General features: G+C 39.1%; 1 protein-coding gene across 1 annotated transcript in view; it reads left to right on the forward strand.

Moving 5' to 3' along the window:
• Positions 1 to 14,171, forward strand: part of PCCA (propionyl-CoA carboxylase subunit alpha) — a gene marked incomplete at its 5' end in the record, with an annotated part of 233,369 nt that overhangs the window by 160,195 nt on the left and 59,003 nt on the right. The window contains 2 exons of the mRNA XM_081326398.1: positions 7,021 to 7,119; positions 13,185 to 13,238. Coding sequence (XP_081182524.1) covers positions 7,021 to 7,119; positions 13,185 to 13,238 — 153 coding nt within the window. The remainder of the gene's footprint in view (positions 1 to 7,020; positions 7,120 to 13,184; positions 13,239 to 14,171) is intronic.

The raw sequence follows: 14,171 nt of genomic DNA on the forward strand, positions 1-14,171 counted from the left end.
TACATTCATCTATTGGTGGTCCTTGATTGATGATTGGTCTCTTAGAGACCCTTTGACATCTTAAGATGGGCTTGAAAAAAAGTTACTTACGACTCATCTTCAAAGTTATGACTGCGTTAGCAACCCCACAGTCATGTGATCACATTTCAGGCTGGCTTGCATTTATGACCAGCTGCAGCATCCCACAGTCAAATGAATGCATTTTGCTACTATTTGTGCTGTTTTCTGACAAAACCATCCATTGAATAAACTAGATTTGGACTTATGATTATATGATTTGCTTAATGATCACACAATGATCATTGTAAAAATATTCATAAAATTGAGTCTGGTCACATGGTGATTTAAGACCACTATGACATATGACCAAATTCCTGAGCTCAATTGTAGTATATGTTGAGGACTACCTGTGTAAACAAATGCTTGCAATATGTTACATTTTAAAATAGGTGACTAATAAAGGATAATATCCGTAGCTTAGGTTTGAAATGAAGCTCTCTGAACTTGCTTGTTTTCTTGCAGACATTTAATTACCTAAACTAGGTAACATCATCAGTGCACTGATGATGATACCTACTTTGGGTAATTATTATTTTTTAGCATATGATGAGAACATGATAAAAAAGAAGTAAACATATATACACAGTTCACATAATTATAAGTAAAACTTCTATGTGGGTTATGGCAGTGGCCTCATAACTGGATGTTCAGTTTAGCTATCCAGATGATTGCCTCTGGTATTGCTTTGTGCAGATCTTCTAGGGAACCAGAGAATGCTTGTCCTAGGCAATCTTGCACAATATGTTTAATAGTTTGCATATCAGCACCACAGTTGCAACAAGGGAAATCTTTTCATCCCCACTGATATGGGGTGGAAGCACCTCTTCCAGTATCATGTTCAATTTTGTCCAGACAGAGCAAGGCAGGTCAAAATCAGGTGGCTTGGTAGAGGGATCATTAATGGTCAGGTACCTTGGCCCGTTCCTCTCTCCAGGCATTCTCGGTGATGAACTGGGAAGATGTTAAGTGAATAGCTGCTTTCCAAGCTGCCCTACAGGATTTCAATCTTGTGATGGGCTGTGCATTGTCCTGGTGAATAGGGAGGGCCTTGTTGTTCAGCATCCTTGACCATAGCCGAATGAGAGCTTGTTGTCTTCTGATGTGGGGCAGTATGGTATCGCTAAGTGCATAGGAGTGGGATGCAATGTGCCAGAGATGATATGCATTGTCTGGCAGAGTTGGACATCAACCATTTGAGTGGTGGTTATTATATTGTAAAATACAGTTCCAGTACTTCACTGAAGGCTGGTAATTTGCATACCTATTGCTAAGGTGGAAAGTGGCTACTTCTGTTTGTGTTAGGTTTGGATGATAAAACATCTGCAAGAAAACAACCAACCTCAGAAAGCACCAAGGACCCCTGTAAAATAAGTGAGCAAACAATTTGAGAATATCTGTTACAGTTTTGAAAATCCTATTACAGTTTTATCCAGTTATGAAGGAAATTGCCAGTGAAACCTGTGGTTGTTATACCTAACTCTTTGGAGGACTGAAGTACAGTACACACTTTTCAATGCAATGAACTTTGCTGCTGAAACTACAGTCTTCCAGTTTCTTTCTGGGTGCAATTCAAGGTATTGGTTGTCCCCCCCCCTTTTTTTTTTTTTTTTTTTGAAGATGGGAACCACATCAGCTCTTTTCCAATCCTTAGATAGTTCCCCAGTGCTCCAAGACTTTGAAAGATATGTTTCAATGGTTCTAAAATTACGTCTGCCAGTTCCTTCAGAACTCTGGGATGTAGTCCATCAGGACCTGGTGATTTGAATCTTTCTAGAGCTGGGAAATGTTCCCTTATCTTATTTTTGCTTATCTAAATTTGCATTCCTAACTTGTCATTTACTTGTCTGTTTTGGTAAGTTGAGTTGTGTTTTCTTTTTGCATGAAGACAAATGCAAAGTATGGAGTAGTTCTGCTTTCTCTCTGTTGCCCATTACTCCTTTCCCAACTTGTCCTATTAGTCCTATTTTTTCTTTGACTTTTTTTCCCTATGTGTTGAAAAAAAATCTTTTTATTGTTTTTGACATTTGTTGCAAGTCTTACTTCCTTCAAATCCTTAGCTTTCTTAAGTTCAAATTAGCAGGTTCAGGCTATTTGTTGGTGTTCTGCCTCAGTTATGTGTTCCTCTTTCCAATTTTTGTATTTATCCTTTTTTTCTCTCAGTTGGTCTGTGGTTGTGCAACCGTGCTATTTTTTTCTAGGTTTTCTTGTTTTCCTTTTTCATTGTTATTGAACTGGAATGGGATTTTATAATCACATTTTTCAGAGTTTCTAAGCTTCTTGAGTCGATTTCCCCTTTAATGTTTTCATCTCTGGGATCCTTCCCAAGCTCTCTCTGAGTTTGTTAAAATCAGCTCTTTTAAAGTCTAAGTCAGACATGTCATACTTGCGATGTCACATGACGTCACGCAATGAATCAGGACTGTTTTGCCATTGCCGGCATTGGGGTGGGAGCGACTTCTTGTGACGCCTCTGGCCCGTGGGCCGGCAGTTTGACACCCCTGGTCTAAGGCACTGATTTATTATGTTCTCTTGGTTGTGTCAGTTTTATATTGAATTCTAATATGATATGGTCACTCTCCCCTAAAGTTCCCGCAGCTTCAATCCCTTTGATCACTTCTTCTGTGTCGGTAAGAATGAGGTCCAGTATAATAAAGGGGAATATAGGTGTCCCAGGATAACGTTGCAGGCGAGTCTATGACAATTCACCATGACCAATTTGCCATGGCCAACTCACCACAGCCAACTTAACTACGGCTAGCTTGCCATGGCCAACTTGCCGCAGCCTATTCACTGCAGGACAACTCGCCACAGCTAGCTTGCTGCAGGACAAGATTTACACTAATATCAGAGAAATGGTGGAATAGAATCATTAAAGAAAGGATGCAAAAGGAGGGACAAAATGACGTGAATTGCAAAAATTAAAATATTTATTTATTTATTTAAAATAATTAAATAGAATTGTTAAATTGTCCCACAGCAAGTTGTCCCACTGCGAGTTGTCCTGAAGTGAGTTGGCCACGGTAAGTTGGTCATGGTGACTTGACCATAGCGAGTTGGCTATAGTAAGTTGTCCCATTCCAGTTGCAGGATCCAATCTTTCAGACGTGCTGGAGCCCATCTTCAGGGCTCTAGTGTGGATCTTTGGAGATCCATGTTCCAAGTTATTGTCTGAGGGCAGTTCTAGCATTTTCAAAAGACAGTGAGCACAGAAATTCCATAGAGAAGCCCAGTAGATGAGTTTTATCTAAGACTCTTTTAAGCCATAAAGAAATTATCTCCAAATACTACTGGGGCCAATCCTACAGAGAGAAAGATTAATTTTAGCCAAAAGAAGAACCCATGCTGTAGCATTTGAGAATATACCAGTCTCTACGTGCAGGAGTAGCAGTTTTGGTATGTTTTGGAACCATCAGTATTGCTCTGATAACCTTATTTTAAATAGTTTTAAATTTGGGAGCATAAAGAATCTGAGTGGCTGCTCAGAAAACATTGCAAGCTACAGGGAAATAATGTTCTCCTTTTGAGTGGTAAAATCTTGTGATAGCTGTAGAGGTACACCGATTCCGTTATAAGGAAACATGGAGTCGCGCTTCAAGATATTTGTGCACACCTGCTCAGTATGAGTCCAGTTTATTTCCCATTTGTGAATTTTACAACAATACTGGGCAGATATTAAAACATTAGTTTTCTGATAATTTCTTGATAACTTTTCTGTGAACAGAATAGAGCTAGTGCCTAAGACAGAGGTCCCCAACGTTTTGGGCACCAGGAACCGGTTACAGGGAGACAGTTTTTTCCGCGGACCAGACGGGGCATGGGTTTGTGCGCTGCCTGCATCCTGAGGCTTTCCTTGTTTGGTTGCTGGTTGCTTGCATGCCATGGCCCGGTACTGGTCCACGGACCGGGGACCCCTGGCCTAAGACACAAACTGGCAGCTCCTATAATATTGGTAAGGCACTGCTGTGGCAGCTTGAAGCCACCAGCATGTGGCTTTTGCTTTTTCCACTACCTGAAGTTTCTATTTGGTTATATTCTCTTGGTTGCCCCAGAATATAATTTGTGGGAGCAGAAAGAAGCATTTTCTATAGAACACTTAACATTCGTACCAGTAACATCACCAATTGCCAGTTTGTTTTAATAGCTCAGATAGAATCTTTTCTCTGTATATAATAAATATTTTCTTTCTATTTCTCAGACTAATGTATTGTGAACAATGTGGGTGTTTTGAATGAGTAAATAACCCTGAGCCTTTTACTTTCATGTCTTTGACAATGGAAGATTAACTAGATTTAAGTGATTTGCAATAAGTATTTTTCCTTTTCGTATCAGATAAAACAAGTCAGCAATTCTTAATTTTATTAAATATTGTTCCCTCATTGTTTTGTGGTAGGTACTTTGATGTGTTTTACTTTTCGTGTATTGAATTGATAAAAAGCTAGTGTGAAAACATTTCCATAAACTATTTGGAACATTCAGTTTTCCAACTTACGTAAGTGCAGAGGAAAAGGTGTGCACACCCTGGAAGAATTTGGCACCAGATTAGGGTTACTTACTTCCTTTATCTTTAAAAAAATTACTAATTGGGTTAACCTTGATATGACTGTGGTCTTACTTTTTTACAAAGCTGCCCTCAACATAAAGTCTTTTTAAAACATAGTTTAGCCTATGAAGAATGTTCATAACATTTTTTTTCTAATGAGAATTTTTATTAAGCTTGGTGTCCTGTGTATGAATCGGAACATTTAATTGAATAATGGATTTTTCCATAAAAAGTAATGTTTTAGTGTTGTTTCACTGAAGTGTTCTTTCTTTCAGAGATTCAACTTCAACCTTTATATGTTTGATACTTTGAAGTAAGATAGCAAATCCAAACAACCTAATTTATGCTAAATAGCAAGGATGGGCAACAGGGAAAGTACAAGAACTGTTATTCAATTTCAAGTGCCTTCCCAAGGCCAGTTTTACAGGCCTCAGAATGTAATAGAAAAACAACTATTGAAGAGTATTAATGCTTTTTAATTTAAATTGCATTTAAATGTAAATAAAAAGATTGCCTGATAAGTCACTTACCAGTCAAATGCCCTTAATCTAGAAATTGTGAGCTTTTGCATTACAACTTTTAGAAAAGAGAAATACAACATCAGACTTCCCAGTATTATTTCTAGCATTTTAGCAACAAATGTCTATTTGAGAAGGTGAGGCAAAGATAGATTTCTCAAAGTTGAATCTGATACAAAAAAATGTGTTAGACCTCAGAGTACGCTATGGGAAAAATTTGAATTCTGTAAGTTGATCTTATCCAAGTGCCAGTAAGAAATGTACAAAAGTAGGGGTTCATAATGTATTGTTCTAAAGTAATTAAAATGCAGTGTGTTTATTTATTATTTCTATTTAGTCAAACTATATCAACTATATTAAGTCCACAAATAGATTTCCAGTACTTACATTCTTATTAGCTCAGTCTAACTTTTGGAATGACCTAATACATATCCTGTTCATTTGTTATAGAGTGTTTTCAATGGATGAAATTAGTTACTAGGAATATTCCCTGTTTATACTATTCAATTATCCATGTCTCTTACTAAGACCACTAGGGAAATTTTCACAGAAACAACCTAGCCCTCACTCCTCGATCAGAGGCTTGGAGCATTGAGTGTACTGTATGTTCACTGTCCCAGAATTGGAGATAGAGTATAAGTTAGAGGAAACTAGAGTGCATGGAGAATAACATGTGAGGATCAGATCCCTTCTAGACTCTTAACCAATAGTGCAAGTTCTCTTAATATTCAGGCTGCTGATTCTGTCTTCATCTGATTGGCTTTCTGATTTCTCTCTCTTGGCAATTTCTTCTCCCGAATTGGTTCCCTTGCCATCCTAGTAGATGATGTCATGTCATGGTTGGTTAATAAATATTCTACAACATGTACCCACCTCAGTAGCAGACAGTTTCCAAGAACTACAATGCAGTAGCTTGCCAGTTGCTTCCTGTGGTGATTGTTTGAAAATTCTACAGCCTTTTTGTTATTTATTTTTAAACTACATCATATGACTTACTAGGTTTCCCAGCTTTTAAACTCAATAAATTTTGCTCTGGTTAATTAATGTTTTAATACTAATATTTGAACAATTAGAAAAATGCGTATTTTTTCTAAATAAACCATGGGAGAGTGAAGGCTTTCCTAAATGGTTAGAGATTTTAGCCTAGAATCAAATGGATCATGCGTTTAAAAAAATAATCATAATCCACAACAATCCAAGAGTAGAATACCAGAAAGCTTACTCAACTTGTCCAAATTTAAACATCAAGAGTCAAGGAACAGCAGAAATCAAAGGTATACAAATGGAGAGTTTAGGTTGGCATATGGTTTTCAATAAAAGATAGGCCACTGTCAGCAGCTGTTTTTAAGTAGACTGGGTACAGATATGGCTTAGTTTTGGATGTTGGAACCTTTGTGAGGTATAATCATACCTAACCACATTCTGATGGATGACTTCATGCAAATGGCTTCATGTAGATATTAAGAATGAGGAGAGGACATGAGCAGAGTGCTTATGCTTGACTCTCTGAAGCTGTTGATGCATCCTGGAACTAGGTCGTCTGGCAGGTTCGGGCCCCTAATTGCCTGATTCCTCCTATACCTGCTGAGTCCATCCCATGTGGCAATTTTCTGCCAACTCATGAGGCTGGTGGCCTGCTGAATCAGGTTGCTCAGGTTCAGCCTCTAGCTCTGACTCTGAGGTGTCAAAGTCCATAACATTTTGTACAAATTATTTAACATTTTCCACAGGTGGCTTCCAGAAATGTGTTTCATTTTTCCTCAGCAATGCTAAAAAGACAGTGTTGACAAAGTCTGCCTTTTGTGGCAGAAAATATGGTGCTTCCTCTTTTGTATGCAGTGATGAACTTGAGTTGTGCTTCTTGTCTGGGCTTATGGTAATGATATCCTTGTGTCACAACAGGTGGAAGTCAACGGGAGAAAATTTTGTGTAACCGGTCAATGGAATTTGGCTTCAGCGGTGTTATCTCTTCAAGTGGATAATGTTCATAGAACTGTCCAGGTAAAATATTTTACAGCTATTGCTTTGTAAAATTTCTACACCATTTTAAATCTGGGAAGTCAGTGTTCGAGATTATAACTGCACATACTTAATTTGTACTTGGCAATGAAGGAATGCAAAGCTATAAAGCACCCTTTCTGAGGCCTTCATACATTCAAATGGTCATTAAATGACCAATCAAGGACTACTTGTAGTTATAACAATTGAGTCATCTTAAAGAGCAACTTGATGCAGAGCACATTGTAATAATTCATATATGAGATGGCTAATGCATGAGTAACAATGAACAGGGCCTCAGTCTTGCTAGGAGTTAAGCCTTAGACTGTTGCCGGCCCTCCACACCCCTACATATACATAACAATCAGGGCTTTTTTTCTCATAGAACGCTCAGAACGGAGTTCCGGCACCTTTTTTGGATGGAACCTTGTAGGATAGGCAAGGCGGGTTGTATGACATGTGTGAATTCCGGCACCTTTTTCTTTTACAAAAAAAGCACTGATAACAATAAATTATTAAATACTGTCCATCTTTAATATATAACGGAAGGAGGAAGCCTGAGAGTTCACAAGGTTAATGAAACTATGTGTGGAATGAAACTATGGCTGAATCTTGATGTTCTGCTACGGATATCATGAAGACTCCTGCCAGAAGGTAACAAGGAAGACAGGTAGTGAAGAGGATGTGTAGTGTCCCAGATAATCGTACGGACCCTGCTCAAGCAATGCTTCTGTGCTATGTCCTGGATGGAGGGGAGGGAACTGCCAATGATCTTTTCGGCCATCCTCACCACTCTCTTCACCGCCTTCCTGTCTGAAGCAGTGATGCTTCCAAACCAGACTGTGATGCTGTATGACAGGATGCTCTCAATTGTCCCCCTGTAGAAAGTGGTCAGGATAGGGGAAGGAAGATGTGCTTTTCTCATGTGACGCAGAAAATGCAGGCGCTGCTGTGCCCGCTTCACCAGTTTCTCACTGTTGAGCGACCAAGCCAGCCTACTCACTAGCTGCACATCCAGGAATTTGATGCTAGTAACCATCTCCACAGGTGAATCATTAATGCACAGAGAAGTGTGGCTGTGCCTGCCTTTTCTGAAATTGACAATGATCTCTTTGGTTTTTCCGGTATTTAAAACTAGGCTGTTTTCCTTACACCAGTTCACCAACCCCTCAACCTCCTTGTGATAAGCTTCTACCTTGTCATCATGAATAAGGCCCACTACTGTTGTATCATCTGCGAACTTCACAATATGGTTGGTGGCAAACCTAGCACAACAGTCATGAGTCAACAGGGTGAACAGCAGCAGACTTAGGACGCAGCCTTGAGGAGAATCTGTGCTCAAGAAAATGGTATTAGAGGTATTTGTTCCAGCTCACACATATTGGGGCCTGTTGGTAAGAAAATCCAGTTGCACAAAGGTGTGTTTAAGCCTAAAGGCCCAGTTTGTCTACTAGATGCTGGGGAATGATTGTGTTAAACGCTGAACTGAAGTCGACAAACAACAAACGCACATGAGTATTTCTTTCCTCTAAGTGCTTCAAGCTCAGATGGAGAACAGAAGAAATAGCATCCTCTGTAGAGCGATTTGGTTGGTAGGCATACTGAAGCGGGTCAAATGCTGGTGGGAGGCTAGATACAATAAAGTCCTTTATCAGCTTCTCAAAGCATTTCATAATGATAGATGTCAGTGCAACCGGACGGTAATCATCGAGGCCTGTAATTGTGGACTTTTTTGGCACTGGCAAGATGATGGCTGTCTTAAAACACAATGGGACCACTGCCTGCTGCAATGAGAGATTGAAAATATCTGTGAGAACACAAGCCAGCTCATTTGCACAATCTCTAAGGACACGTCCAGGGATGTCATCTGGGCCTGCTGCTTTCCAAATGTTAACTTTCCTCAGTGTTTTCTGGACAGAGGTGACATCAAAGCTTAGCACTTGCTCATCAGGATGGGGCACAGCTTTCCTAGCAGGAGTGCTATTCGATGTCTCAAATCTGCCAAAAAATGCATTCAGTTTGTTTAGGAGGTCTGTGTCGTCCTTGCATCTCGATGGATTCACCTTGCAATTCATAATGGCCTGGATTTCTTTCCACATTCGCCTGGTGTTTGTAGGGTCTTGAAAAAAGTTCTGAATTTTCTGGCAATGGGTTTGCTTTGCACTTTTTATGGCACTTTTCAAATTTGCTCTGGCTGTTTTAAGTGCCAGCATGTCGCCAGATTTCAAATCCATATCCAGCGTCTTGCTACAGTTTATCATACGCCTCACAGCAATGCTTTTCAGGACACAGACATCATCTATGCACTTTTAGATATATGCAGACACCGTGGTGGCATACTCCTCAGCATCTGTATGTTGGTTATCAGTAGCTGCTTCCTTAAACATGCCCCAATCTGTGCACTCAAAGCAGTCTTGTAATGCTTCTATAGCTCCCTCTGACCAAACCCTCACCCGTTTTACTGTAGGTTTCACTCTGACTAATAAAGGTTTATATGCTGGAATAAGCAGCACTGAGAGATGGTCAGAGGAGCCCAGGTGAGGGCGGGGGATAGCTTTGAAAGCCTTCTTGATGTTGGAATAAGCAAGATCCAGTGTATTGTCCCCTCTGGTTGCAAAGTCCACATATTGATGGAAATGTGGCAGGGTAGCTTTCAAATCCACTTGGTTAAAGTCTCCCACTGCAATAAATGCACCCTCTGGGTGAGTAGTTTGTAAGTCACTGATGGTATGACAGAGAGCCTTCAGCACCTCTTCTCTGTTTGCATGGGGGGGATATACCATTTGTGACAATGGTAACAGAGAATTCTCTAGGCAGATAGAAGGGTCTCCATTTGATGGTCAGAAGCTCCACATCTGGGGAGCACAGACTTGAAACCACCTTGGCATTATTAAACCATCTGTCATTTATATAAAAACAGACACCCCCTCCTTGGGATTTGCCACTAAGAATAAAACTCCTGTATTAGGTATTTTTTTATATTGTGCTTTTTCCTGTGTAAGCTACTGAGAATTTATTATCATTGTGGTGGCATAAAGTATATTTAATAAATAATTTTATAATTTCTTTATCTTTAAAATAAAGGGACTAGATATATTATGTTTTAAAAGAACAACATTTACATTCAGATGCATTTTGCAATCTACGTCCTACTATATGTATGTATGTACAAGAGAAGATAGAAAGACTGGCACGTGGATGAGAGAACAAATGAAAGCATATAATGCCATCAGAAGAGTAAAAGAACTGAAATGGAAATGGGCTGGTCACATAGCAAGAAGAACGTGGCAGGTGGACCAAGGCAAGACCTAGAATGGTCCCACTTGATCAAAAGCATCCATGAAAGAGACCTAAAGCAAGATGGATCAATGACATCAACAAGTATTGTGGGCCCAATTGGCAAAAGAAAGGCTCAGGACTGTATTGGTTGGAAACATGCGGAAGAGGCCTTCATCCTGCATCCTGGAATCTGACTCGGAAAATATTACACTATAGTACTTGCATACAATATTCAGGTTCTGTCCTTTTTCCCCTCACATACTGATAAATAAAACACCTGCATGATCTTAATATCACTTTCACCTTTGTTCCCACATCAACTATTCATGTAGTGGATTTTCTCCTGGTACTGAAATATGTTGTTCTCCAGCATAGAAGCTGTTAAGATAAAGAGCACTCCTTTAAAAAAAATAAAAGAAAAGAATATTCTTCAGTTAACTAGTTTTGACAACCTCCTGATTAGTTTGTATCTGTTTGTTTTGGCACAGAAATTCTTCATTGTAGGCCCTGGTACTTTGTTCTTCTTTACAGTTTCCGAAGTATGGTTGTGTTTCCTCTAGCAGTTGGGAAAACTGTATATTCCTGTTTCCTTTATAAATGTAAATGTCAGGATTTTTGTATGATTTTTCCCATATTTTTCATTTTGTTAATAATTTTTTGTTGAAATATGTCCAGACTTGATTCATTCTCTTTTGTTTTCCTATCAACAGACTGGAGGGAGGGCTAAAACATGATGTATTAATTGAAGGGAGAGAAAAAAAGAAAAAGCAATATTGTTGTTTTTATTTAAAATGCAGTCATAATTGTTGAGGAGGGAAATGCTTCCAATTATTATTCCTTTCATGAAGCTTTTTAAAAATTAGGTAATAATGACAAAATTATCTTAAAGTATATAGTGTATGTGTATATACATATACAAATACACACACACACACACACACACACACACACACACACACACACACACATGTACCTGTGTTATCCTGCTATTCTTTTTGTATCCCTTATTCAGCTGAATGTAAAATAGCCATTTTGACCAAACTAAATAAAGACAAAGGGTAAACCTGATTTGTTTGTTTATTTGTTTATGTGTTTTGGCAACTGATTTTTGGCAACTACTTAAATAAGTCCTTACAGTTTTCTTAGCAAGATTTGTGGAAGTGGTTTGCCTTTGCCTTCTTCCTAGGGCTGAGAGAAGATAATGACCCAAGGTGCCCACCTGACTTTTGTGCCTAAGGCAGGACTAGATTTTAATCTGGTTTCCCAATTTTAATCTTCTCCTTGGTAGTTCTTTCATTTGGGTATTGTTTTCTACCTGTTTCTTTGACAGTGTATGTTATAAATGACTCTTCTTAAGCAGAAGTCATTTACAAGACTACTTAGCCCCAAAGAGTATCTGTAAGGCTACTTAGTCCAAGAAGAGAAAACAGGATTCATTTATAACATAATATGTAGGACGGTAACAGACACTGTTTAGAACAGACAGGCGGAAGACTAGCAGAGTCTTCTGAACACCAATTATCAGTCAGAAGGTATGATGAAAACTCTTTAATCTCACAACGTGTGGACAAGCTAAACCTCATAACTGTTAACATCAAATAAAAAATGCTAAGGAATACTTAAGAAGTTTGGCATTCAGACAAACCGGCCATCAAGACCCATAGAGATAAAGCACATTTAGATGCTATTCAAATGAGACAATAAAAAACTAAGAACAATTCTTGGTAGCCAACATCTAGATTAGCAAGCAAATAATCAAGCAGAAAGCACTATGCAAATCAAGGAACTACTGAGGAGAAAACCACACTCCATTTAATATTGGCAGGGGAAATTATTGCATATAAACAGAGAGCAAACCCCACAGTTACTTATACTGATGCTGTTGCTTAGTTGAGTAATGAAATGTCTGCAAACAAAAATCCAAACTCAGAGAGTGCCAAGGACTCTGCAGTTCAACCTGAGTTACGTATATTCTCTTCTATTGGAGGCAAAGCAGTGTTTAATCCTGTAAGAGTTGTAGCATTTCACACAAACATAAGCAAAGACAATACTGAATCACTATCAAAGGGCTTGTGAGAGTCTGGGGGATAAAAATGGTAGAAGTGGTCTAAAGGTCACTTACCCCAAATCTGTGCATCTGCTGAGGCAAGCTGTAGCTCTCCAAAGCATATGCCTTTTAATTAAATTTGGTAGTTGGAAAAGATGCTACCAGATGCCTTCTGTTGTTTTTTTTTTTATTATCATAGAATAACATGGCTCTTCTCATACAATGTCCCAAATCATTAAGTATGTTTTATGGTTGAATGGAGATTAAGATCTATGGCACAAGCCAAACATTAACACACTGTTCTGAGCTCAAAGAAATTTGTTGCAGAGCTCTGTGTAAGTGGAAATAAGGCAAATAGACAAAATTTACAAAAATGCAAGACAAAGAGAAAAAAATAGTAGGAGTCTCTGATAATATATTTGGATATTTAGGATTTCTATCTTATTTTAGTTAATGATGGAAAGAGAATTGATTATAGTCAATTCTGATTGTTTGACCGATTATAATCCATTTCTGAAAGGTATTAAATCCGGTGCCCATTCCATTCAGCTGTGAAAATACTATCAAACATTAATATGACTGTTATTTTCTTGTATGACATACATTTCTGCTTTAAACAAGAGTTTCATTGAATGTGACCTGTGTATATGTCTCAGGTTTCATAAGCAATTTGTCAGAATTCTTAGGGAGAAAATTTCTTGCTGATAAGACTATACTCTCATTGTTACTCTGTTTCTTCCAGTGGCTTTCTCGAGATGCTGGTGGAAATCTTAGTATTCAGTTTCTTGGAACAGTGGTGAGTAATGCTAAATTTTAAGCTATTCATAGATATTTTATAAAAATTTAACATAGTTTTCATTTCACATTTTATACAAATTTAACATATTTGTTTATTTCACATTGTTGTGTTATCTAATTATGAATGAATATGTATTTTGATTAAAAGGGGCAAAACTTTTTCCCCTTATTTTGAGCATTTTTTCTTTCTCACCTTTGCCTAAACTATAATAACACCTATTAGGTTCTCCCTCAGTCCCTGTCTCTCTCTGTCTCTCTGTCTGTCTCTGTCTCTCCCCCTCCTTCCCTTCCTCAGATGATTATATAACTGTGGTGGCGAACCTATGGCACACGTGCCACAGGTGGCACACAGAGTCCTCTCTGTGGGCACGCGCCCTGTCGCCCAAGTCCTAGGTCTACAGCTGGGCTTTATAAAACCTTTTCGCTTTAGCCCTCTGCCGTGTGCAAAAAAACCAAAAAAGGTTCAATCAATCAATTTCAAGTTCTTGCGGGGAAAAAAAGATCTTGCAAAGTTGGAATTGATTGATTGAACTTTTTAGTCCCACCCAGTCTGCCGTTACCACCGCAGCCATGCCCACCAATGGGCCACACCCACCCAATGGGCTATACCCACCCATTGTGCCACGTCCACCCGGCACCCGATGATACATAATTGGGTTTTGGGTTACAGTTTGGGCACTCGGTCTCTAAAAGGTTTGCCATCACTGTTATATAAGATGGCTAAGGCAGTATCCTCAACCTTTGTGGCTTGGCAACCTGGTGGAGGGAGGAGGGAGAGGGGAACCAGGCCTCAGGAGCAGCTGTCCGGTACGCATGTGTGCACAGCTCAAAGTGAGCGAGCAATGCAGCCCGATTGCAAATTGGCCATGGCCCAGTAGTGGGCTGCGGCACGGGTGATGAGGATCCCTGGGCTAAGGGAAAGAACTATGCA

The sequence above is a fragment of the Vipera berus genome (genome assembly GCF_964194415.1).
Source record: "Vipera berus genome assembly, chromosome: 4".
Lineage (NCBI taxonomy): Eukaryota > Metazoa > Chordata > Lepidosauria > Squamata > Viperidae > Vipera > Vipera berus.